At 44.1% G+C, this 25,378-nt stretch overlaps 1 protein-coding gene across 6 annotated transcripts in view; it reads right to left on the reverse strand.

The window, feature by feature from the left end:
- SLC8A1 (solute carrier family 8 member A1) overlaps nucleotides 1-25,378 on the reverse strand; it is a 303,786-nt gene that overhangs the window by 18,639 nt on the left and 259,769 nt on the right. For 5 of the 6 annotated variants that reach the window (XM_081903817.1, XM_081903816.1, XM_081903815.1 and 2 more), the window contains 4 exons: nucleotides 24,816-24,833; nucleotides 20,644-20,712; nucleotides 14,160-14,290; nucleotides 11,279-11,378 (listed from right to left, as the gene is read on the reverse strand). In XM_081903817.1, coding sequence (XP_081759943.1) covers nucleotides 11,279-11,378; nucleotides 14,160-14,290; nucleotides 20,644-20,712; nucleotides 24,816-24,833 — 318 coding nt within the window. The remainder of the gene's footprint in view (nucleotides 1-11,278; nucleotides 11,379-14,159; nucleotides 14,291-20,643; nucleotides 20,713-24,815; nucleotides 24,834-25,378) is intronic. The other variant, XM_081903820.1, reaches the window with a different exon arrangement.

Consider the following 25,378-nt stretch of genomic DNA (forward strand, 5'->3'; position numbering starts at 1 on the left):
TCAGGTGCCCTCGCTGTGTGGCTGCCACATTTTCTCAGTAGGGTAATGATCCGTTTTATTGCGAAGAAAGGAAAATGCCACTCTGTTTTCCCCTTAATGTAGTGGTGCTTGCAGTGCAGAAAAAAACTTGCACCTCGCCAAACACACACAACATAAATCCTTTCTTCCTGGTTCCTGACAATAGTCAACAGATCTCCAACCGTTCACTCTCAATATACTCTGGAATAGCCAGAAATAATGTTGTTGCGTTGGGAGGGCTTTGTAAGCCAACAGAGAATGGCAAAATCCCACAAACAGGGAAGATTAAGAGCATAATTCTATGCAGGCCTACTCGGAAGGAAAGTAGGATTTACTTCCAGATAAATATTTATAGGTAGACATAATTGGAATCCCATAATTGTGTTTGGGGAATTCATAGGCGGGAATTAGAGGTTGGTATGTTTAATCCATCACCTGCCTGCTAATTCTTCCCCACCACGACTCTCCCCCAGTGATTTCCCCCCCCCCCAGCTGATTATGATCTCATAAATATGCTTGGCTGAGGGGTGGGGACTAAATGGGGTGGGGTGGGGTTAGCTGAGGATTGTGGGGAAGAATGCTTAATTGGCGAGAAATAGTTTAATATTTTTTTAATTTTTATTATTTGTACCCCGCCCATCTGACTGGATTGCCTCAGCTACTCTGGGTGGCTTCCAGCATATATAAAAACATGGTCAAACATTAAACATTCAAAACTTTCCTATACAGGGCTGCCTTCAGATATCTTCTAAAGGGTGTATAGTTACTTATCTCCCTGACATTTTCTTTCCTTGGGAGGGCATTCCTCAGGGCAGGTGCCACTACCGAGAAGGCCCTCTGCCTGGTTCCCTGCAACCTCACTTCTTGCGGCGAGGGAACCACCAGAAGGCCCTTGGAGCTGGATCTCAGTGTCCCGATCAGGGGTCAGCAACCTTTTTCAGCAGGGGGCCGGTCCACTGTCCCTCAGACATGTGGTGGGCCGGACTATATTTTGAAAAAAATATGAACGAATTCCTATGCCCCACCAATAACCCAGAGATGCATTTGAAATAAAAGCGCACATTCTACTCATGTAAAACCACCAGGCAGGCCCCACAAATAACCCAGAGATGCATTTTAAATAAAAGGACACATTCTACTCATGTATAAACATGCTGATTCCCGGACCTTCCGTGCGGACCCCGGGTCTTAGGTTGCTTACCCCTGGTCTAGGCTGAACGACAGTTTAAGTGCCACCTCACTCTGCATTATTGCATTATGATAAACCAGCAGACGCCCTAGCAGTTAGGTAATCTATGAATTTTTAGCAATCATTTAGCCCATCTCTTGAATAATTTTAACACATGTCCTACGCATGAGGGGGTCACAAGAGGCTGAAATGCATGACAACCCCAATGAGAGGGAAGGGAGAACTGCGAAGCAAAAATCACAACGAATGCTGCTTGGTACACCGTGCATGTGAGGATTATGCACGAAGGCAATAGTTTGCTAGCATGGTTTCAAAATTTTCAGATTTTCATATATTCTGGGATTATGACGTTTCCGGCTATCACAGAGCTTGCTGTGGGTGGTGGTGGCAAGAGGTCCTTTAAAGTGCTTTAAGTACTTTTGACAGCACTAAGATTTCAAGCACTTACCAAGAAAAAAACCTCCCAAACCCTGCATGAACACAACCACCTTTGTATGAATAAGTATAGAGTCACCCTCCCAGCTCACCTTGGAAATCTTTTGATGCTTAATTCTGTCAAAGTACATTATGGAGAGAGATGAGGGACCAGGACAACAAAAATCCATTAGGGGAATCAAGCACCAAGCTATTACGAGCCATTTATTGTTTAGGTTAATATTAAAAGAACTTAGTTCAGTGGCTCCCTGGGCATTAAGAAACAAAAGGCTGATGGAAGTGGCTAGATACAGAATTCAGCACAACGCTCCTTCCTTTGAAGTGAGTTCTGCACGCAAAAGACATGGCTGAAGATGCTACGGAAGCAAAGGACTGTCCCATGAAGAGGATGAGGGACTTTCCCCTTGAGTGACTATTGGGCTCATTTTAACATACAGTACTTGTGAAATGTCTTGCTTCCTGCTAGCTGAGTAAACATTACAGAGAACCAAGCTTGTGAAAAGCAGACTCACCAGAATGAAATCTATTATTACTGCTACTAGTAACAAATAATTCATTTCCATCATGCCTTTTAAGGTCCAAAGAACCTCGGATGGAGCTACTCATAAAAATGAAACAGCAGCTGGTTCAAAAAGTAAAATCCTAACCAGCCAAAAACAGGGCCCAGATAAACCACTGGAGGCCTTACAAAACAATATACGCATTTGCCCATCTCCTGAAGGCTATTGGGGAGGGAGCTTAGAAGGCTCCCCTGGGCAAGAAGTTCTAATATCTTATCCTTGGCTCATTAGAAAACACTGCAAAATGCTGCAGTGTGGAGTTCAGGATTCTACCCAACCAGCCATTATTTCTTCCAGGATACTCCATTCCACCCTCCCTTCCACAACAGTCAGTCAGCATTCCATGGCTACTGAGCATGCTCAGTCTTCAATGAGCATTTTTTGTTTCGGATTTTAACTCCCCCCACCTTTTAGGTTCTCGCTTTGTTAAACTTCCGCAAACCTTGCAGTTCTCCCAGTGGTCTCTTTTCAGTTTTATCACCATCATAAGTCAGCCCCTGAATCCGCAATTAGTATACATGAATGATGGTGAAGGTAGCCAAGCATTGGACAGTATGGCAGAGTGGCTAGAGCTCTGCTTGGACACAGGCCCTGTAGCATCTTTCAGCATCCTCAATCCAGGTGTAACTAAAGCTTAAGCTTAAGTATGCGTAACTCCATTTGCTCATGTTCCCCTCTGGCTAACCTTGACTCTTTCTCCCTTCTATGCCCCAATGTCTAAAGGCAGTTCCAGACTGTCACTGTTTTTTGGTTACAGATAGGTAGCCGTGTTGGTCTGCCATAGTCAAAACAAAAAAATTCCTTCCAGTAGCACCTTAAAGACGAAAGCTCATACCAAGAACTAACTTAGTTGGTCTTTAAGGTGCTACTGGAAGGAATTTTTTTGTTTTGACTGTTTTTTGGGTGGGATCAGGGCTGGCTGAAGACATCTTGACACCTGAGGTGAACCACAAAATGGTGGTCCCCCGGTGAGGAAAGAAGGGATGAGTGAAGAGCCACACCAGGAACAAGGGGAAATAAACACTGGGATCTGCTGTCCCTGTGGCTCCTGCTGCCCATGAGTTGGTTGGCTCTGGGTGGGATTCAGTTACATACCACAAAATTTGGGCTGCACAGCTGAAGTTGATTTGGATCTCTTGTGCAACAAGCCCGCTCTCCCCTGCCCACTACAAAAGACTCTTTGCAATAAGGAAAGTGATGCGAAAATAAACTGGAAAGCGCAGAATTAGGTTTGCTTGGTACAAGGTCGTCTAACATCCCTGTAAACAAATCAGGATGAATGCTCAACAAGTAGCTGATGGCATTTAATCTCCCCACAAACAAGTCGGGATGAATGTTCAATAAACAAGTCAATTGGAAGTGACCAAAGTTTTTGTTATAAACTCTCTGGGTATAGGCCCATGGGACTGGGTTTTTGTTTAAGGAATTCTGTAATGTGCCCTGTAAATTGATGGTTCTGGATTAGTAAGTCATAGCAATCACTGCTTGTATGCATTTTTATTCACTATCTGCTTCAACTCACCCAACCCTCTTTCTCCATTCTTCTCTTACTCTTCAGAAACGAAAAGTAGCAATGACACTAGCTAACTTGGGTTGGAGCACCACACTCTAATTGAAGACTAATGGAGCACAGCAACATTGACATAAAAAGAACCCACAAGTGTGTTCAGTTTTCAATTCGCGTAGGTGATGGGTCTCTGGAAGCCTGAGAATAGACAGTTTATAGAACCAGCTCCGACATATTTCCACCCCGCTCTGACTCAGGAGTCCCCTGCTCATCTGAATTCTCCTTTAATCAGCGAGAATGTTAGTCTGATGGAACAAGAGGCAAGTTTTTAACCTGTTGCCCTAGTCAAGGTCAGTCTATTGGGAGTCAGGTATGTGGTATAAGTACTCCTCTCCATCACCATATGCTCCTGCTTCTAGCTCGTCACTTGAAACAGCCATTTGACAAGCCGTCTCGATAGATACTGCTGCAGAATATGCTGACATTTCTAATGAAGCCCCAGGGACCAATAACACTGACTTTCTCAAGGTGGCACTGATAGAATGTTTCTCTGGTTACAGGAAAAGCATTCCGAACCACTGAGACTGCAAAGCCAATCCAGAAAATGGCCTTCATGTGTCAGAGTTTCATTACAATAGATAAAGCACAGGATAAGCAATTAAGGACTTCATATGGGAGACAAAACTGATCTGATCATGGCCTCTTTGGAAAAAAAATGTGCAGAGCTACATTGACAACTTTCCCTTTACATTTGAAGTCAATTAGAGCCGTTCTGTTGATTGGCTAGAATGGGGCATAAATGAATTACGTAGCCAGGGGAAAGGTTACCATAACTTCTGTCATAGAGCTTCAGCATGCTGATGACAACGTAGTGTGCATACGCTCAGAGGATGACCTCCAAACCATCCTAAATATCTTTGCAGAAGCTTCTGAAAAGCTTGGCCTATCACTCAATATCCAAAAAAACCAAAGTGCTGCACCAACAAGTACAAAACAACCCCTCTGCCGTGCCACAAATCCAACTCAATGGTGTAACGTTGGAAAATGTCAATCACTTCTCCTACCCAGGCAGTTATCTTTCCACAAGGGCCAACATTGATGCCGAAACCCAGCATCGAGCTCTGTGAGTGCGGCTTTCTCCCGATTGAAGTGCAGAGTGTTTGAGGACCGGGGCTTTCACAGGGAAACCAAAATGCTTGTTTACAAAGCTATTGTACTACCAACCTTACTATATGCTTGTGAAACATGGACCACTTATAAACACCATCTCCAACTCCTCAAAAGATTCTATCAACGGTGTCTCTGAAAATTTTTACACATCACTTGGGAAGACAGGCAAACTAATATCAGTGTACTGGAAGAAGCAAAGATCACCAGCAAAACCACTAGTACTTAATAGTTTGGAAGCAGGAAGGAAATCGTTGCAACACAGACTCCACATTGGTACTGTTGATCAGTCACTACCTGCAACAGTGAATTAAGCAAGTTTTTAATGGAGACCAAATTACATATTATATGGGAACTGCATGACTGGATCCTCTGGCTAGTGGAATAACTATGGGCAGGTGTTGGGGAGGCGCTGCCAATTTTGTCACAGCAATGGTTACGGGGGAGAAGTTATTTAAACCTCCTACCCATGTCAATTCCTAATCTAAATTGCTCTCACCCAAATGGCGCTGGCAGTCTCTGCGGAGGTCTGCAGAGAAAGAAGTGAACTATGGCTGTTTGCTCATGTGTTTAAGATTCTCGAACTTAATCCATTCTGGGAGTCCATTCAACTTCTGAAACGGTTCGAAAACCAAGGCACGACTTCTGATTGGCTGCAGGAGGTTCCTGCACTCATTCAGAAGCAGCGGAAGCCACGTCAGATGTTCGGCTTCCGAAAAACATTCGCAAACCGGAACACTCATTTTTGGGTTTGTGGGGTTTGGGAGCCAATTTGTTCGGGAGCCAAGCCGTTTGGGAACCAAGGTACCACTGTATGCTCAACCTGTATAAATGCAAATAGACTAGATATTCCAGTGACCCAAGGTAAGTGATGGAACTTCTTATCATTTGGGAGAACTGGGTGAGCCTGAGGATAAGAGAAAAACCCTCCTGGATCTAGTCTAGTGTCCTGCTCTCACAGTGGCCAACCAGATGCCTATGGGACGCCTGCAAACAGGACATGGGGCCAACAGTGGAATTGCCCTGACAGTACCTTTGGGGCAGTGGTGTGGGAACTGTCCTTGCGGCGCTGAGCCACTGAACATTGTATCAGCAGCATGACCCGACGTAACAGATTAGCAGCTCTCCCACTATAGGTGTACGAAGGATGCCATTTTGTCGAAGGATAACCCAGACAAAGTGTTTACAGGGCTAATAGTCACAGGCCAGATTCTTTTTGAAGCAGGGAGAGCCTTCTATTTTCCCGGCGAGTGGTGGAGGCTGACGGCATGTAGATAAATTTAAATTTCTCAGAGCAGAGTTGAATGAACAACTCAGATACAGGAGACTTTGGAACAGGGGGGGGGACCCCCTCCCCCGAGCTTGCTGTTTAAAAATGAAATAAGTTGTGAACTTTATCAAGATTATTTAAATTATATTTAACAAAAGACCAGATAAAGGGCATATTAAAGAGTTGTCTTTGAAAGAAAGAAATGCTATTAGCTTAGGATCTTCAGCTGTCATTCTGGCACAAAGGAAGCAGTGAGAGAGTCATTTCTCCAGGGCTCCGTCATCAATGAAAAATGGCTGAGCAACTAACTTCTACCAGATTAGAAAACCCCATTTCCTCTTTTAAGATAGCTCTTCCAGTTCTAACTGTGATCCAGCGAAATGCAGCCTAATCTTGCTGGACCACCCACATATTATGGGCTGTGAAAAGTCTAGAAATAGGGACTAATAAACTTTTCAGTAAGATACTGGGCAAGCTGCAGGCTGCTGTTCAGCTTTACACAGGGCAATATTAACTGATTATATTTTTGCTTTTAACATACACACAGGGGCCATGCAGTAGCAGATGGTCTGGTGGGGTGCCACTGCTCATCTGACCTCCAGGTGGTCAGTGTTATGTAGTGAAGTTCCCCCTGGGCCAGCAGGGGGATACTGTAGATAGTTTTCACTCAGGTCTGTAGATAGTTTTCACTCAGGTCCACGTCAGTTATTTTAGGCGGGAAACTCTGGGTTGTTGTTGCTACAATGTTGACAGCCGGCTGCCTATAAAAGCAGGGCGGCTGAGCTGTTTGCTGTTCAGTTTGCTGTTCCAGCTTACAGAATAAAGAGCTGCTTTGGAGACATCGCTGTGTCGTCTGCCATGTCTACCCACTATTCCACAGTCATGTTGCTGTCTTTTACCAGAAAGCAGAAAGGCAAGCAGATGATAGGGTTGGCTGGGTGCAAATGCATTGCTGGGAGTTCCAGATTGGCTCCACCAGCACAACTGCACGGTGCTGACCTCTCCAAGGCCCCATCTCTCCCTCTCTACCTCCCAGTAAGCAGCAGTGACATGACCAACTGGCGGTCAAGTGAGCATCACTCCTGTCCACTATTGGGGCCATGGTATACATCACCGCTTGGAATATTTGGACCAGCTGTATTGGCTTTATATACAGCAGAGGCTAAGAATAGCGAAATCCCGGCATCCTGTTTCCCACAATTGCTATCCGAGTACCTCTGGAGCCACCTTCTCCCACAGAGGAAAAAAAAAAGGACCACACATTTCCGTTGCACACATTTTTTGCACGTAACACTTTTTTCGTCTCTGAGAAAAAGCAACACGGAAACAACGCCAGCAAGCGAATCTGAAGAGAGATTCTCCAAAGCGAACAGTTGACAGTTTGCTAAAGCATTGTCGTCATCCCCCCCAGCCATGGCAAATAGGCTCATTGGAAACGCCTGTTTCTCATTGGGTGCAAGTCTAGCCTTTAACTGAAGGAAGTCACAAGGGAGTGGAAAGAACATCTGGAGGTTGGAGAGGCAGCTTCCTAGCTCCACTATCTCAAGCATAGCAGGCTTAATTTTGGGGAAAGGGGGGGGGGCGGCAAAGCTTCCTTCAGACATGCTCAATTCTCAGTAGCATTAAGGGGCAAGGAAGAGCCTGAGAAATATCGGAGAGCCAATATATGCTCCAGATGCACGGAAGGACTCCGCGACTTAAAAGCACTCTAGGATTAGAGATAAGATCTGTCCTTTTTGTTGTTTATTCAGCACAGGTCATGCAATAAATCCTCCAAATGCAGCCTAGTTAAAATAAATGAAGTTATTTCCCACCACCCCACTCCCTAGATGCAATCCAGGCAAGTGTGTGTGTGTGTGTGTGTGTGTGTATCACAGGCTCAAATGCAGACGGAGGTTGTTGCTTGGCTGGGAAAGTTTCTGACACTCACTTTGTCTTTGCACTTGGCTGCTTTTGGAATGAACATTGGAAAAGCGACAGAAGATAAAACGCTGTCATTTGATTTATCACTCTCTTATCTCCATGGTCAAATGATTGCTGAGCCGTTCTTTTTCGGCCTGCCACTTCTGGAATGGCAGGAACTCGGCTTTGAGGAGCATGGCCGGCAGCCCGCAGGGGAATTCTACTCTGAGGCATGTGGGAGAGGAGGAGGAGCATCTGTCTGTGACCATAGCAGGGTTTGAGGAGGGCAGGAAGGTGACTGCGGCAGACCCGGCTAATGTCTCCGTCAAGCAAACGTTTCCCAAATCATGTATTGCGAGAAAGCTGTTAAGCGTGTAACAGGAGAAATGGCCTTATCTCTAGTCTTTCCTGGAAGCATGGAAAACTGGCCTAGAAGCTCATTTATGAGTGGTTGTGTTTACATTAAAGTGAAGGAAATGTACTGTTCATATGCTCATGGCATATTCTCATTCATATTTTTGCTCTTTCTCTTATGCTGGAATGGACCTTTGGTACCATCCAGAAAGGCAATTCTTATGTTTTTAATATTTTTTTTACAGCTAGTATGCTGCAGGGTGTTTTTTGTTTTTTTAAAAAAACATTTATTTTCTAGTACAACTGCCACATGAGCTACTTTGGCAGAGTGGAACTCTGGCACAAAGATAATTTGAAGGCACTTGTTACTGTATTGCACAAGCACACAAGTCCCATAAGAGATTTTTCTTTTAAAGGTCAGTTTTGTAAGATCCATCCCAAGAGACAGTCTACTTATTCTGGCAAAACTAGATACAGTAGAAAAACAAGAGGCACAAAAACTGGGTAAAGTCTGGAAGGACTGTACTTGCAGCCAAAGCAAAAGCTTCTGTGCAAATTGCAACAGGGAATCTTGAAGTGGGCACACACCCGCAGAGAGACTATTTTTCTGTTGTCGAAGCTTCCATAAAAGCCAGAGAATCAAGCCAAAATTACATCAGCTCATGAACAGGACTGCATTGGTGCTATAGCTGCATGCAGAACCGAATCAAGCTTTTTTATACTTTTGTGATTATAGATACCAGGCATAGGCAAACTCGGCCCTCCAGATGTTTTGGGACTACAACTCCCATCATCCCTGACCACTGGTCCTGTTAGCTAGGGATGATGGGAGATGTAGTCCCAAAACATCTGGAGGGTCGAGTTTGCCAATGCCTGATAGATACTATGGGTGGAATGCAGCATAAGTGGTGTGTTTGTGAGCGGAGCAAAGTCTGTGCATGCATGCAAGAAGACTTTTCGACCCTCTCCTCCCACCCAACATCTCTTAAACCTTCTCTCCCAACACTCCAGAGCAGATTTAGGGGGAACCGATGGGGAAGATGGGGGGGGGGAGGAGGAGGAAGTCCTGTTGTGTGAGTGAACCTCATTCTGCACACACAACTTTGTTGCATTCTGCCCCGATATCTTCTCAAATATATATCCTGTCTTCCTTCCATAAAGGAATGAACTCACAGTGGAATGTGTGGGGCTCCCAAGTGGGGCCCCCCCATGCTGCTAAGTATCAGCAAATTTGCTGTATCATGTGCTTTCAAACCAAAGGCACCATACAGCCAACAGTGTGAAACCCACTGGTGCAAAAATACTCTGAGCGCATTAGCACCTATTTTGAAGTTAGGATCCTACACCCAGGAGATGCAGACAAATGCACCACATACATTTCTGCACCCACCACCCATAATAGGAAAATCCCACTGGTACTGTTCCTTAATTTTAGGAAGACACAACCCTCACCACCACCAGGCCTTTAAGAAGAACCTCGAAGAAGAATTGGTGGTCTTTTGTGTTTGGTTCTTTCCCTGGATTCCCCCCTCCTAGGTTTTCCCTCCTCACCTCGGTTTCCTGATCGCCATGCTCACTTTCCAAGGGCCCCAAGGGAATGCAATCTATCAATCAAAGCTAGAGTGTCCTAGCCATCATACAACATGGCCCCAGCAAAGGAGAACCTTCTGGTTTATAGTAGTCCCACTGAGGAACTCTCTACCACCCCTTCACCCTGGAAGAGGTGATACCCATGGTCTACTCCTCCTTTTCCCTTTGTCTCTTTCTTTGCCTTTCTAGCTCTCCAAACAATTACCCATTCAGGGAAGGTGAAATTTACATTTTTTGCTTCTTTCTCTAAACTGATTTGCTTCTATCACACTCCTTTCTCCTTATTAGCATTCCTTTTCCCTCCTTAAAGGTAAAGGAACCCCTGACCGTTAAGTCCAGTCACGGACAACTCTGGAGTTGCGGCGCTCATCTCACTTTACCGGCCGAGGGAGCTGGCGTTTGTCCGCACACAGTTTTTCCAGGTAATGTGGCCAGCATGACTAAGTTGCTTCTGGCGAACCAGAGCAGCGCACGGAAACACTGTTTACCTTCCCGCCGGAGCGGTACCTATTTATCTACTTGCACTTAATGTGCTTTCGAACTGCTAGGTTGGCAGGAGCAGGGACCGAGCAATGGGAGCTCACCCCGTTGCAAGGATTCAAACCGCTGACCTTCTGATTGGCAAGGCCTGGCTCTGCGTCTTAGACCACAGTGCCACCCGCGTTCCCTCCTTAGTCTTCCTCAAACAATGCCCCACCTTTCCCAGCTCCTCTGTAGATTTAATCAAATAACAACCTGTTTCAACTGAGTTCTATCCATTTTTGTAATAAAAGAGCAATCTAAGTTCTGGTTTGTTGCCTTGTTGCTCATGTCCTCCTGGACATGCCAGTTTTCCCTACGGTGTGCTATGACTCTAGATTGAAACACATGTTCCTTGAGTTAATGTGTGAAATCACATTCATGTGTAGACATGGACATACAACACAGAGAACAACATGAGAACGAGTGTCTAAACTCTGTTTACTGCACAGCTTCTATAGATATGAGTGGGTCTTGAATGATAGCCCTATGGAAGCAGCATTAAAAGGAATGGAGTTTGTGTTGTTGCTCTTCTGTGCTGCTCCCCAAGGCCAGTAGCGGAAAACTTCAACACACTGCAGTGCACAATCTGTTCAAAAAGCAGGATGATGTTTGCCTAGAAGCCCCGAATACCAACTCTACCTGCTTTGCTTTCAAAGCCAAGTGCAAGCTAGGTATATTGGGATCAGGTTTCACTTGATGCCCTTAAGCCAGGAGAAGAAGGGCTTTTCCTAATTCATGGCACATGCAGAAATAGAAAAACTCACCGGCGCTGACAGTGATAGCTTCAATGAACTGCTCTCTCCAGCTGTTTGTTCCAACCACAAGAGCTAGGTTTGTCTTCTTAATGAGCTTGTCCACGGTGTTCTGCAGACGGATAGACATGCGTTAGAAAACTAAGCACATTGTCACTCCAGAGGCTTGAGCTCACGGAAATAAATCTGAAACCCCCGTGAAGTCATAAAAGTGGCTGAAAATGTACACACATGCAACTCACCCTCCCCACTCCATATTGCTCAAAAAGAAGGTTTGGTCTGTGTTTGCAATGTGCCTATTAGTATATTGTTTGTATTATGCTTTTAAGTCTCCGTTTTGCATTTAAAAGGCCTGGAATTATTTGCACTCAAAGAATTTCCATAAATGTTTTCGAAGTCCAATCCTATATACGGGAATAGAAGCTAGTACTGCCTGCTCTTATTGCTTGTGGATTTCCATGACCTCCGGCAGTGGCTTTCCAAATCACCCGTTTCTTGTTCCTCTACTGAAAAGGCCAGATGCACAACAGATATGGTTTCCAGCATCTTGTGAGGGAACTGCTGAAAAATTCCTTCAAAACTGCCAGTATGCCAGAAAATTTCCTTTTGTGGCCATCCTTGATTTCCTCTAAGTCAGACTGTACCCTTGTCTGCATCTAATATCGATCTTCTCTACTTGTATGGAAGCTGGGATCCCCTTCCGAGGCAGTTTTATTTCCCAGAATGCAACTAACTAAAATTGATATGCATTACATACGGAGACCAATAGCTTCTCCCCCCTTGCAAGTGAAACTTAAGAGGATTTTCTTAAAAACCACGTAATGATTAAAACTCAGTCGGGCCATCTGGGGCCAGATAAAATTGTTTTGGGAGCCAGTGGACCATCATTGATTTAAGAGACGCTCAGGATATTTTGGCTGAGTGACACAGAAAATGTGGAGGCAGTGAACTCTCTCTGCCAGCCAGTAGTGCTCCTTCCCTATTTGTGTATGGAAAATTCTGCCTGATGGAGAACAGAAAGCAGCGTGTAAAGCTGCAACATCTGATTTCCCCACGATAGCCCCAGGGAATGCAAATAAAGAAATAAATGTGTCATTCGGAATGTAAATATGATACAACTGTGAGTGCTGTGGACCAGTCTGTGTTTCCGCTGTAACGGAAAGAGCCAGAATGGTGCAGTAGTTAGGGAGCTAGTTTAAGCCTGAGGAGACCTTTAGCTCACAGAGTGAACTAAGCGATCTGCTCTCTTCTCTCACAACCTAAATCACATGGGGATGCTGTTGTCACGAGGATGAAGGGAAGCAGGAAGGAAAGCTTCTGCTGCTCCGAAGTCTTTGGAGGGATAATTAATTTGGAGTCTTTGGTGGGATGTTTTAATTTACATTTAACAGCTTGTGGTCCAGGATGTACCTTACGGACCACTTGGTTTCTTATCCCTCCCTTCAGATGTGACCGAAATAAGCAGCTATCTTATCTTTAAAAGACATCTGAAGGCAGCCCTGTTTAGGGAAGTTTTTAATATTTAATGCTGTATTGTTTTTAACACTCGATTGGGAGCTGCCCAGAGTATTATTATTATTATTATTATTATTATTATTATTATTATTATCATCATCCTCCTCCACTGCGGGAAGCAGTGGAAGACAGGGGTGCCTGGCGTGCTCTGGTCCATGGGGTCACGAAGAGTCGGACACGACTAAACAACTAAACAACAACGACAACAAGGTCTTCAGGAGAGTTACTGTCAGTGGTCCCCCATGGATTGGTATCCGCCAGGAATTTTGGGGAGCAATTTTATGGAACTCCATTCCAGTTGAGATCAGACAAGCCACCACCCTGTTGAACCTCTGGTGCTGAATGAATACTTCTTTTTTTAAAAAGAAATCAAAATCAAAATCAGTAGACTTTTCAGTAGATTAAAAAATTCAGAACACTGAATTCTGATGCCATCCTTTTAACAGATTTTCTAGCTTTATCAGTTTAGTCTACCAGTACACCTCTTACAGATTATTTTAATTAAGCCGTCTACGAATTGCCAAAATAAATAACAAATGGATAAGGTTAGAAACCGATATTCTGAAAGGCATGGAAGACCAAAGTTTGCTCTCAAGAAGTGAGCTCTGTACCTGTGCCCTGCGTATGTGGGGCTCTCACCTGTTGATGCTAGGAGTGGGGTGGCACTGTTGGCCTCGCTCCTGACAGTGTTTCTGGGCTAGTCATGCCCCCCAACATCCACACTCAATGGGGGTGGAGCTATTCAGGACAGATGACTTGGGGAGTGAGCCAGAAGCACACACCTTACTCCCATTGCAACGAATGAGATCTCAACATGTGTGCAATACACAAATAGGACTTAACTATATTTCACAATCTGAGAAGCTGGAAGTACTTTGTGCATGTTGCTGTCACCTTTGAGAAAGGCTTATTTATATCCCTTGAATTCACACAGGCACATTTTAAAAAATCCCAACAGAACGTGGTTCTGGGTGCATCATTTAACTTCCTGAGAATGTTTGCTTTCAATTTTTTTTAAAAAAAATCTAGTCCTTATGATTGCTTGGGGGGAAAAAAGACCTCAGAAGGAAGAGGAGCAGCTGAGTAAGGCTTCCAGTGGCATAATTCCTTGCCCCTCCTTGTGAAGATCAGAATTAGAAAATGCATGCAAAAAGCAGGGGAAAACGGTAGAATAAATTATGTAAATCTGCCTAATCAGCATAACTTGACTAAATGGTGCAATCTGCCTTTTCTTGGGGCAGAATTTGTTATTTTTTCGGCACAGGAAAACACAGACCTGGCCTTACGTTGTACCATTTTACACAGATTTGATCCCGATTCAAAAAGAGGACTGTAATAGTTTGGCAGGGAAGAGGGCTCATGGCAGCCCGTACTGCACCTTGAACTCGTAGGACTCCTCAATAATCACTTCCAGCTTCGTATGCTCCCCTAAGATAGGGCGCCCCATTTCTGCAATGCGACGCTCTTCCTCCTCTTTGCTCGTCAGTGGCTGCTTCTCTTCGTTCTCTTCTGGAAAGTGGGGAGAGAGAGAGAGAGAGAGAGAGAGAGAGAGAGAGAGAGAGAGAGAGAGAGAGAGAGAGAAAAGAATAAATTTACAGATTTTGAAACAGGGCTTTCACTTCTCCACAGCCAGCTTCTGTCAAATGGAGCTGAGATCTCCTATTTATATTCAAATGTGCCCCATTGCAATGGCAAAAGCAGGCAAACATCTGTTATGGAAAAAGGACAGGCCATTAAGCAAGGGGCCAGTGCCTGCATGGCGAGGGGCCTGAACGGTGCTGCTGCAGATGGTTTGCCTGGAAGCATTAGCAAATGAGATCACTGGCTCATAGCGTCTCCATATTTCAAGTGATTGCTTCCCTTCAGCCACACCAATCTTGCTATACCTCAGTTTAGGCTCCGGCCCTGCTTTGGCAAATCTTTCCAGCTCAAGGAAATGGAGGGAGGCACTGATTCAGGGACTCCTCTCACTACAATGATGACGACGATGTATTTTAATATCTTTTTTTTTTCATAAACAAACAAACAAAAATATCACAAAGCAGTGACTATTCTGTAGAGGCCAGGCCCAGTTTTGCTACTATGAGCATGTCAAGGGTCTACTCTTGAGTAGGGTTTTTATTGAATACCACCCTTAAGATTTGTTTACATGTACGCCTAAAAATGTAGCTGGTTGGAATCCAGCATTGCTGGATAAAATGGCTGGGGAAACCTGGGCCAGGTTACATTGGAAGTGTTGATTTTCAAAAACAAACAAACAAACAAACAACAAAAAACTTGAAGCCCAACAACTTTTGTGTCCGAGTTTCACTTTATGCTAGTGGGACTCCTTGTGCTTGTTCCTGCTAGTGTGGCTGCTTATCGTATTTATCTTTATTTTATTTATTGAATTTGTTTGTCGCTTTATCTTGCCCAGGGCAACCCCCCACATAGATAAATTAAAGCCAAGAAGAAAAAGAAATACACTAAAAATATCCCGCCCATTTCTAAAAGGCCAAAGGCCTGGCTATAGTAGGAAGCAGTGAGAAGGATTACTGTTCTGTTCTTCTTCTTCTTGTGCATTTTGTGTTTTTATTGTGTATTTTTGTAATGCGAACCACCCTGAGATCTATGGATGAAGGGTGGTACACAACTTTAATTAATAATAATAATAACAACAGAGGAAAATTTTTGTCTGGTGCTTATACCGCATTTACTCGAATGTAACGCACACCTCAGATTCGACGGTGCATTGGATTTGACTGCAAGCTTGAAAAATACCGCAGGCATGGCAAATACTTCTTTGGGAAAATTGAGGTGCACATTAGATTCAATAGTATATTAGATTTGTGTACATATATTATATGAGACGCAGGTGGCGCTGTGGGTTAAAGCCTCAGCGCCTAGGACTTGCCGATCGAAAGGTCGGCGGTTTGAATCCCTGCGGCGGGGTGCGCTCCCGCTGCTCGGTCCCAGCGCCTGCCAACCTAGCAGTTCGAAAGCACCTCCGGGTGCAAGTAGATAAATAGGGACCGCTTACCAGCGGGAAGGTAAACGGCGTTTCCGTGTGCGGCTCTGGCTCGCCAGAGCAGCGATGTCACGCTGGCCACGTGACCTGGAAGTGTCTTCGGACAGCGCTGGCCCCTGGCCTCTTAAGTGAGATGGGCGCACAACCCCAGAGTCTGTCAAGACTGGCCCGTACGGGCAGGGGTACCTTTACCTTTACCTTTATTATATGAGAGTGCCAGACAGGCCTATTTAGTTGAATCTGGCCCTGTGTACATGGCAGACAAGTGCTTGAAAACACATGTACCATACAAGTAATCATCTTAGGTTATTAAACACCTTGAACTTAATGATTTTACAACCTCCTCTCTTCATAGGGTGATGAATATTACTTTGCTTACTTCCAAATGAGGTGAGTCAGTCTTGCTGTGTTTGGTGGTCCTCCTGCTCAATCTTCAGACAGGGCGTTTGGGCTCTGCCCCAAAGTCCTACCTGGATAGCAACAGCTCCTTACTTCCTAGAGCACTGGGACTAGCTGTGAACGACTGCTGGGTGCGCACTCAGAGGCAAACCTGGGTTTGTGCAATGTGTGCAATGGCCCTCGATAAGGACTACAGATCCTTGACAGGTCTACTTAGTACAATGCATGTATTTTCAAACACCGGTGCTTGCCACCTTCATACTGTGATTTATTTATTAAGTAGCTTACAGACCGCCCGACACCACAAAGGCTAAAGGGTTGTTTACAATGATCAAACAATGCACTAACCATACAAACTTAAAAAGATTAAAAACAACTGCTTCCACGCAACTCAGCATCAGCACAGCCCTATCTTACTTCTCCCCCAGGTTCCCCTCATACAAAGAAGAATCTTCCCCCTACTTTGCTCCAAGCTCATATTGTGTGTTTGAAACGATCTTTCTGTATTTTGTACCCAAGAGTACCAATGTGGGTGACTGGCAATCTGTTCCCAACCCTTGGTTAACGTGCCCAACTCAGAGCAAATTTAGCTTAGTCCAATAAATGTTCAGGGTTCCTTTTTTTCTTTATTTTTTTGAGGTGGTGGGGAGCTGTGTTACGTACCTTATGGAATGCCCTGAACTTTTGCTGTTAGGGACACCTCTTGCATTCTGTGGGTTCTCTGGCATTTTGGAATCAGAAACTCCAAATAAATCCATCCTCTTTTTGAAAAGAGACATCTATCTGGCAACCCGATCCATGTCTGAGCATGCACAAGTTCCTCTTGCTGGGAAGGAATTTAATTCTTTCCTCTCTGCCAGCCCCTTCAGTTCTCTTTTCCTTTCCCCACTTGTACAACCCCCGAAACCTTTTGTTCTTTGGAAGAAGTGAATCTGTAAGGTGCTAATGCAACTTGATTGGTGTTTAAAAACAATGGGAAGCAATTTGTTAATTTGAATGCTGCCCAAGACAATGATGGTGGAGGGGAGGGTGGGTGGAAACAACTGTGATTTTGTTTTGTTTTGCTGGAAGTGCCTGAACCAGCTGCTGTAGTGAGAGAGGGGCTATGAGGGAGATGCAGAGAGGCTGGGGAATGGGTGCTGGTGTTACCACGAAGAGCCCCTAGGTGGCTGCCGAGGGCAATTCTTTGCGGAGGGCACCAGCTCAGAGAGAAAGGGGTCTCCTTTCCCAGAAATACCCCGGACGCTTGCATAAGTTATTCAAGAGCGGCAGACGCCAAAGAAAGGATGGGGGAGTTGGATTGGAAAGGAGGTGAAGGGTGACTCCCCCAAATGGGCAAGGAGTCCCAGTGGCAGAGGGAGATGGCAAAGAAAGGGAAGGAACCGAGGATGATGGGGTTTCACTGCCATGAGAGGTGCAGAAGGCAGAGGCTGAGCTAGAGACTACAGCAGGGGGTGGATGTTGTCAGTGGCTGACCTACCTACATTTCTGGGGCCTTGAAGCTTGAAGTGTTATGGGGCCACCTTCACAATCAGAAACAAGGTCTGGGTAAGGGTAACCACTGTTATCTTCTTCGGTGGGGGCTGTTCCATGACAGATCACTAAACCTTCACAATATCTGTGCTACTGACTCTCAAAACTTTGCAATTGTTGAAATATATATAACAACAAAAGTAATCCATTTGACTCGTGCGACTCAAATTGGCTCTACTAATTGTGGACTAATTTTGCTTCTGGGGACCCTCCAGGATTAGGGGCGCTTCATGAAGCTTAAGCTTCATTTGGGTCATATCAGATCTGCCCCTAGATGTAGCTCCCCATGTGAGGCTGGTAACCCTGGTGACCCTTCCTCTTCATCCGTGGGACCACCTGGCAGTGGCTAGGTCTGCCCATTTCTCAAAATGTACTGCTCCAGGGCATTATGAGAGAGTTAAATAGCTCCCCCACCCAAGGATAAGAATACATGCAATGAGAGCCTTGTGAGAAAAGTCTGCAGAAAAAAGTGAAGAGGCCCAGTTGTATCCAAGCAGCAGGGGATGCTGTCCACTGAGGCTGACTCTGATCTAGCAAAGTGGCTGAGAATTCATGAAAAGACCTAGTAGCTCCAGGGTTTGATAAAGATGGGTGTGTGTGGCATTTTCATGTTTCATTTATGATGCCAAAGTGCTTGAGGCAGGCAAGAAGATCACAAAAGACTTGGGAAAGGGCAGGGCCCCAAGAGAACCTGAGCAGATTTTGCCTCTGAGACACCGTTTAATTTCAGGCATTAGGGATGACAAAATATTACCTGGCAGGCAGCAAAAATAGGCTGCCATAAATAGCTCAGCTGGCAGAACATGAGACTCTTAATTGCAGGGTCATTGGGGTGAAAGATTCCAGTATTGCAGGGGGTTGGGCTAGAGGGTGTGAATGGTCCCATCCAACTCTACAATTCTATGGTTCTAGGACTGAAGGTTGATGGGTTATAAATTGGGCTGATATGGATTGGAATGATACCTCCCTATTTTAAAAGACAAAAGCAGTGATCCTGAAATTGTCAGAATCCTCTAAGGCCAGAGGGATGAAAAGGCCTTAGAGTTCCAGTCCTAAATCTTACTTCATGGATGGCTTGGTGAGTTATTTGTACCTATATAAGGATGGTCAGGAGCTCAGCTCATCATTATGCATTCTTCATACAATGGTACCTCGGGTTACATACGCTTCAGGTTACAGCCTCTGCTAACCCAGAAATATTACCTCAGGTTAAGAACTTTGCTTCAGGATGAGAACAGAAATCGCGCTCCGGTGGCACGGCAGCAGCAGGAGGCCCCATTAGCTAAAGTAGTGCTTCAGGTTAAGAACAGTTTCAGGTTAAGAACGGACCTCCGGAACGAATTAAGTACTTAACCTGAGGTACCACTGTATAATGAATAATCATGCACACCCTACTTCTCTCTAAATTGCTCCCTGATAACTCCTACTACCAGGGGAACCAACTTGAATAAAATATTGGGGGGTCCCAGATAAGCCCCACCCCGATCCTAGTGCTGGTGAAGGTTTATTCCCCGCCCCTCACCTCACTTTTTATCCCCAAAACAGCTCTGTGAGGTTGTCTGGTCTCAGAAACAGTGCCTGGTCCGGGGCTTCTCTGAATTCTTAAAAAGGGGAGCTTGAACACAACTCTCCCCAGATATAAGTTTCTAGGCATCGGGTTGCATTCCCACCACCACCCAAAATCAATGAAGGTGGGCTGCAAAATTATGCATTTGCCCTGCTTGGACATATTTTTAGGACCCACCTTATTTCTGTGACAATAAGGTGTTTTAAATTGCTGTTAAATATTGCTTTTTAATTGTTGTAACCCACACTGGGACCTTGGGGCAAAGGGTGAATTAACAACAACAACAACAACAACAACAACAACAGGTGGGGAGTTTTACCCTCCAAGTCATCTAGTTTAATTTTTTTAAATTATAAGCAACCGGGAGTTGCTTCCTCTCTCGTCCTAGCAGAGCTCTGTGAACCCACACCGTGAAGCAAACAGTTTGCACTCTCTCTCTCTCCTCTAACCACAAAGGCCATAAAAGGTTTTTGCCCAGTCCTAGCTAAGTTGCCATTCAGCAACCCTATTACAAGTTTGTTTACAGGGCTTGTTGGGAAATGAAGTCCAAACATGGAAATGAAAGAAAGGCATCAATGCCCACCAACCTTAGGGTGGCCAGGCCCCCTCAAATATTGTGTGTGTGTGTGTGTGTGTGTGTGTGTGTGTGTGTGTAAGGGACCTGGGCCACTAGGAGTTGGTGCTTATTCCCACCACCTTGGATCTCCCCACCTTGGCTCGGCACTGGGTAAACAAGACCCAGACTACTTTTCCTCCTAGTCTCTTATAATGCACAAAGCATTTCTCTGATTAATACTATGCTTGGGTGGAGAGATGCAGCCTTCCAATCGCCTGCTTTGCTCTATCTCCCCTCCTGATCTCTCTCCCTTTTATGTGCTAGTAGGGGGAGCCTGCCAAGTGGTCAGTTGCAGCCTTGCCCCATCATTTCTGGCCCACCTATGTTTACCCCTGGTTGGGCCAGGAGTGCTGGTGTGCAGAGACTGGTGCCGACCATTGGCAGTTTCACATGCTATCCCATCACAAAGCTTCTAAGAGATGAGTTGTACGATGGTTATGGGGAGAGTGAGCCAAGTCTTTTGTCAGCTTTTATTTGCCTACAACCTCACTTGGGTCAAAACACTGAGTTTCATGATGACTTCCTTTAACTTAGGACTGGACAGATGTCTGCCTGGCAGGCTTAGATGATGCAAGCAGGCAGTGTGAGTTGCTATTAAAGAGCAGCCAGTATATTAATTCGTACCTTATTTTTCAATGGAACCCACCCACGCCCTGCTCCAATGCACCCTATATATGAAGTCCTAAACTATTGCTAATGCAACATTATCTGTGGAACAGGGACCCTGGCAAACAGAATACCTTGAATGTTGATTACAGTAGAAGGAAAAGGGTGGTCTCTAGGATGTACCTTCCGGAAGACAGGTTTGCCTAGCAAAACGATTGGCAAAAAGTAAAAGATAAGTGGGTTGCTTTGAGTTTTGGTGGCCGGTTTAACACTTGGTGTTGTTAGATTTGGTTAGCTGCAAAGTATCTACTTGGTGAATGGCAACTTCATGTGAGGTTATTGCTATGACAATTTCCCACAGGGGACTCTCAAGCACCGCCCTTCCCGCATTTTCAAGAATAAACAGAGCCATGAATGAGGTCCCAGCCAGCCTGCTCAAGTGCTTCAAAAGATTAGACTGCTACTCGTCACCTTTGAAATGGTGGCCTCCTAATGGAAATCTATTTCCAATCACAATTTTGCAGCTTAAGATTTCAAGGAGGGGGAAAAAAATGATTACAGCGAATGGGCACTTGTACATTTTTAATGCGGTCTTTATCATTTTCTTCTTTGCTATGCAGTTCCAATCTTCCCCTGGGTTCCTCAGAGCCATAGCTATGCTGCAGACATTTCTCAAGAGAAGTTAACAGAAATACATAAATTATAAAGTGCTCCTTTAGCCTCAGGGCTGAAGGGCTGGCTGCATCTGCTCACCTGGTCGATGCTGGTGGAGAAGCATGGAGTAAAGAGCAGGCAGAGATTAACAGAACTCCACTGAGTTCTGGCAATTTCAGGAGACATGAAGAGTCATAAAGGACCCTTGGTAGGTCTGCTTGATAATGCTGTTACTGAGATGTTGACCTTACTCAATGTCAAAGACATCAGTAAGTTCTTAGAACAGGCAGGCTTCTTAAATTATAAGGGGAAAGCTGCTTTGCAAAAGTTCTGTGGATGACATACGGGGCAGTGTTTTAAAGTGAATGGCTATCTTTATCACAGCATTAAATTCTATTTAGGCTGCAATCCTATGCACATTTACCTGGGAATAAACCTCACTGGAACTTAATTCAAAGTAAGCATTCACAAATTTGCCTTGAACAAGTCTAAGATGATATTGTTTCCAAAGACATGATTTCTCTTACAGATTACTGAAAAATTAAATCCCATTTCTGGTGAAAGAAGTGGCTGATGAATCCATTAAGTACTCACTTCTTAAAGGCAGTTCTTAAAAACAAACTCTTCTGCACAAGAGCTCTTCATCCTTAAAGTAAGAAGTCATCTTACTGGAGAGGCGGAGCTTTAGCAAGGGGAAGCTATTTATTCGTAGATTATGCTTAAGCCATCTGTGTCTATTATAGACGTTGTTCAAAAATAATTGCTCGGTACTAGGGATGCGTAAAATGCCCCTGTCTTTTTCTGGAATGAGCTAAACTAGATTGGATTTGGAATGGGTCCAAAGCTGTTCATTTAAGAATTCTTCCTCTTCCTGAGCTTCAGGCCTGGTTTTGCTCCAGGTTATGTCATTGGGGGGCAACGACAAGACCCAGAGGTCTCTCGATTCACTTAGTGAGCTACTGTCTTTATCCTACCTTACCCAAAGCTTACCTTCCAGCAGCAGTGGCAGCACAAATTGAAGGCCTGCTGCTTTTTATTACACTCCATTTATCAGCAGGAGTTTCCCAACACACAAGCACCCTTGGGAATGGTAGTTTGTTAAGGTTTCTATGAACCTTTGAGCTGCAAGGCTTTAGCCCTAATCCAAAGCCCAAGACACAGTGCTCTACTCTGCACCGCTGCTGGAAGAAGCCAAAGAAGAGGCAAACCCTCAAAATGGTGCTGAAAAATATATTTATTCAATATTAATAGTCCCATCAGAACAATAAAATGCCCATTGTGTTTTTGTTGATAATCTTCCTCAGAGTCAAAAGACCAAGGTTCTCCTACAAAGACAACGTATCTCCCGTGTGTCGTTGTCTGAAATGCATCGGGCCATTTGTTATTTTATTAGGACTACCATTCATAACCATATTTTTCAACACAATTTTGAAGCTTTTAGATGCATCGTACAATTAAATCAGCTGGTGGCTGTGGTGGGCAGATGTTCTGGGGGATGGTGATAATAAGGAAAAAGACTGTGGTGACTTTCAGCGCCATCCTAACCACGCCTATTCATGAGTAAGCCCTCCTGATTTCAGTGAGGCTTACTCCCAGGTAAGTGGTGGTTAGGACTGCAGCCTTGGCGCTTAGAACTCTCCTGGCTTTTGTTCAGGTGGTAAATTTTGATGCAAAGACAGCTGCAGATAACTTGGCACAGAGGGCCTTGAAACATTCAGCTCAAGACCATGATTTGATCTACGAGATCCCTTGGCTGTTATGCCAGGAGCCATGTTGCCAGCAAAGCTGCTTAAAGAGCACAAAAGAATCTTAAACCCACTGCCATCCTCTAGGTCTCTAGAGCTCTGTATTATGCTTTCAAATTGTTACCAGCGAATCACTGGAATTTTAAAAAAAGTCTTACTCTGTTATCCAGAAACGTGTGATGTTAAGTGCGTCGGAAAGAAATACCACACCACTTCATCAGACTTGGTTTACACACTAGTTACTTAGTACGTGGGTTTAGTGTTAATCTTAGTTTGCATGAAAGAAATCAAGATGTCCTACCGTTCAAACGTTTCCCTTGATTACGAAAACAAAAAATAAGCCAAGATGTTAGAAAATGGAAAACAGAGTGTCATCTTCTTCAAATGTCCAAGCTGGGTTCATTGTTGGGGAATGTTTTCTACGCCAGCACTACAATTTTAATCTGTAAAAGCCGCTTTTTAAACTTTTCAGCTTGGGTTCCTCTTCTGGTTTGGGAGTTCAAAACATGCAACCATATACAGTCCTTTGCAATGCCCCCACATTTCTTTGCAATGTTGCAGAGGTTCTTGGGGTGCAACTCTTCCTTTAGTTCACTGTTTCCTAAAAACATTCCTTCCCCATGCAACGGCTTGGGTGATTTATGTAGGCAGGCAGGCTTTGCACTCTTGAGAAAGGACTTGGAATTTTTTTTCTGAATCCAGCCACACCTATTATTGAGCTCTATACTGATCCTTCTAGTAGCTATATATCCTTTCCTCATTATATAATTTTGAAAATGCTTTTGTGGTTCTTTGGACCAAAATAAAGAATGCATGTATGTAACTTGCTTTGAGCTTTTATTTTTTATTTTTTAAAGCTATCAGAGAAAGGCAATACGCAAGTATATAACATTTTTACAATCAAAGCACAAAAGCGATCAGTTCATTGCCGAACTGCTTCCACGAAATCCCCAATCAAATTAAAGAAATGGGCGATAAAAAGGGAACGAGAAGTGTGCATTATTTAAATGGTACAAATTCAGGAAACTCCTCTGGTGGAGGCATTCATGTCCTGTTTCATTCTAGTGTGATATGTTTGCCTCTCTTTTATCACAAAAGGTGAAAAGAAATACCATATGTTCATTACCATAATACAACTATTAATATCTGATTGTCCTGAGTAGGAGTCCTCACCCCCTGCAATAGCATTTGGCTTTAGGACAATGAGATGGGAGTCCATCTCTTTCTGTATTCATATTTGAATATATGCATTGGATGAACGGGTAATGATTCTATGGAGTGAGGATTGGGATTCATGTTATAGTTGCATAATATTCTAAGTATATGGAACTATCACATGAATCCCAATTCTTGTTATAAACAGTGTACGCTGTGTAAATGTTACTGGCTTAAAACGTAGTTGGGTCATTGTAAACTGGTTGATTCATTTAATGGACAACTAACCTAAACTTGCTGTTTACAGAAAAACAACAGTAGTTCTGAGCTGCTTCAGGAATGGTGTCATCTAATTTGTTGAGTCACTGATCTGGTTTGCACCTAACCCCAAGCCATGCTTTGCTAATTTGATCATTTAAACCCAGCCCAGCAGCTAAACCATGAGCCAACTATGCTCATATAAGCCATGGTTTGTTGCTGGTTTATAAACACTGCTTAATGTGTGTACTAAGTCAAGGTAAACCTGCATGAATTTTAGATAATCATGGGTTGCATATGTTATTCCTTTTCCCATACAGCCTTCTTAAAGAGCTATGAAAAGTGTTAGATGGTACTAATGCTTTGCTGTGTGTCTGTTTTAATATTATACATCTTAAAAGGAAAGGGAATAAGCAGTAGAAGAACCTAATTTTCCACATGGAAACATACATTTAGAAGACAGCAAAATAATAATAATAATGAAAAAACCATACCTGTAATTGTGAAGCCACCTAGAGGAATAGCAAAATGGAAAGAGAGAAAAAGGAAGCAAATTAGCATCCGTTGCTGCACATCACATGTCATCTATAAAATTCTACCCTAAAGTTCCCTACAGGAAATGCACTCAATTGGATCAGGCAAAAATGCCAAAACGTTTGTGTGTGCGAAAGGTTTATCCTAATTTCCCATGTGTGAAAATTTCAAAAAGTCCAGATTTGGTTGAAACATTTTATTCCCTGTTCAATTAAGGCCAAGATTAGATGCTACAAAAACACAGCCCTACACTCTCCTCTTCGCTATCCTGGTAACTTTTCGGATTACAAAATGTGGCATCACGGTGATGTGAAAGTCCCCACCAACAGCTCCACTTCATTAGCTGTTCCTTGTGGCTGGAAGATCACAACACAGCGCGGTCACATCACATGTTTTGTTTTACCTGGTCTTTCTGGGGGAGACAGGTTGACGAAACTCAGGGCTGCTGCTTTAGTGACTGCTGTGCATCAGTCAGCGCCAGAAAACATCCCAGGAATATATCCTATTTGGAAAATTATTGCTT

The sequence above is a fragment of the Podarcis melisellensis genome (assembly GCF_964234715.1).
Source record: "Podarcis melisellensis genome assembly, chromosome: 3".
In the NCBI taxonomy this organism is placed as follows: domain Eukaryota; kingdom Metazoa; phylum Chordata; class Lepidosauria; order Squamata; family Lacertidae; genus Podarcis; species Podarcis melisellensis.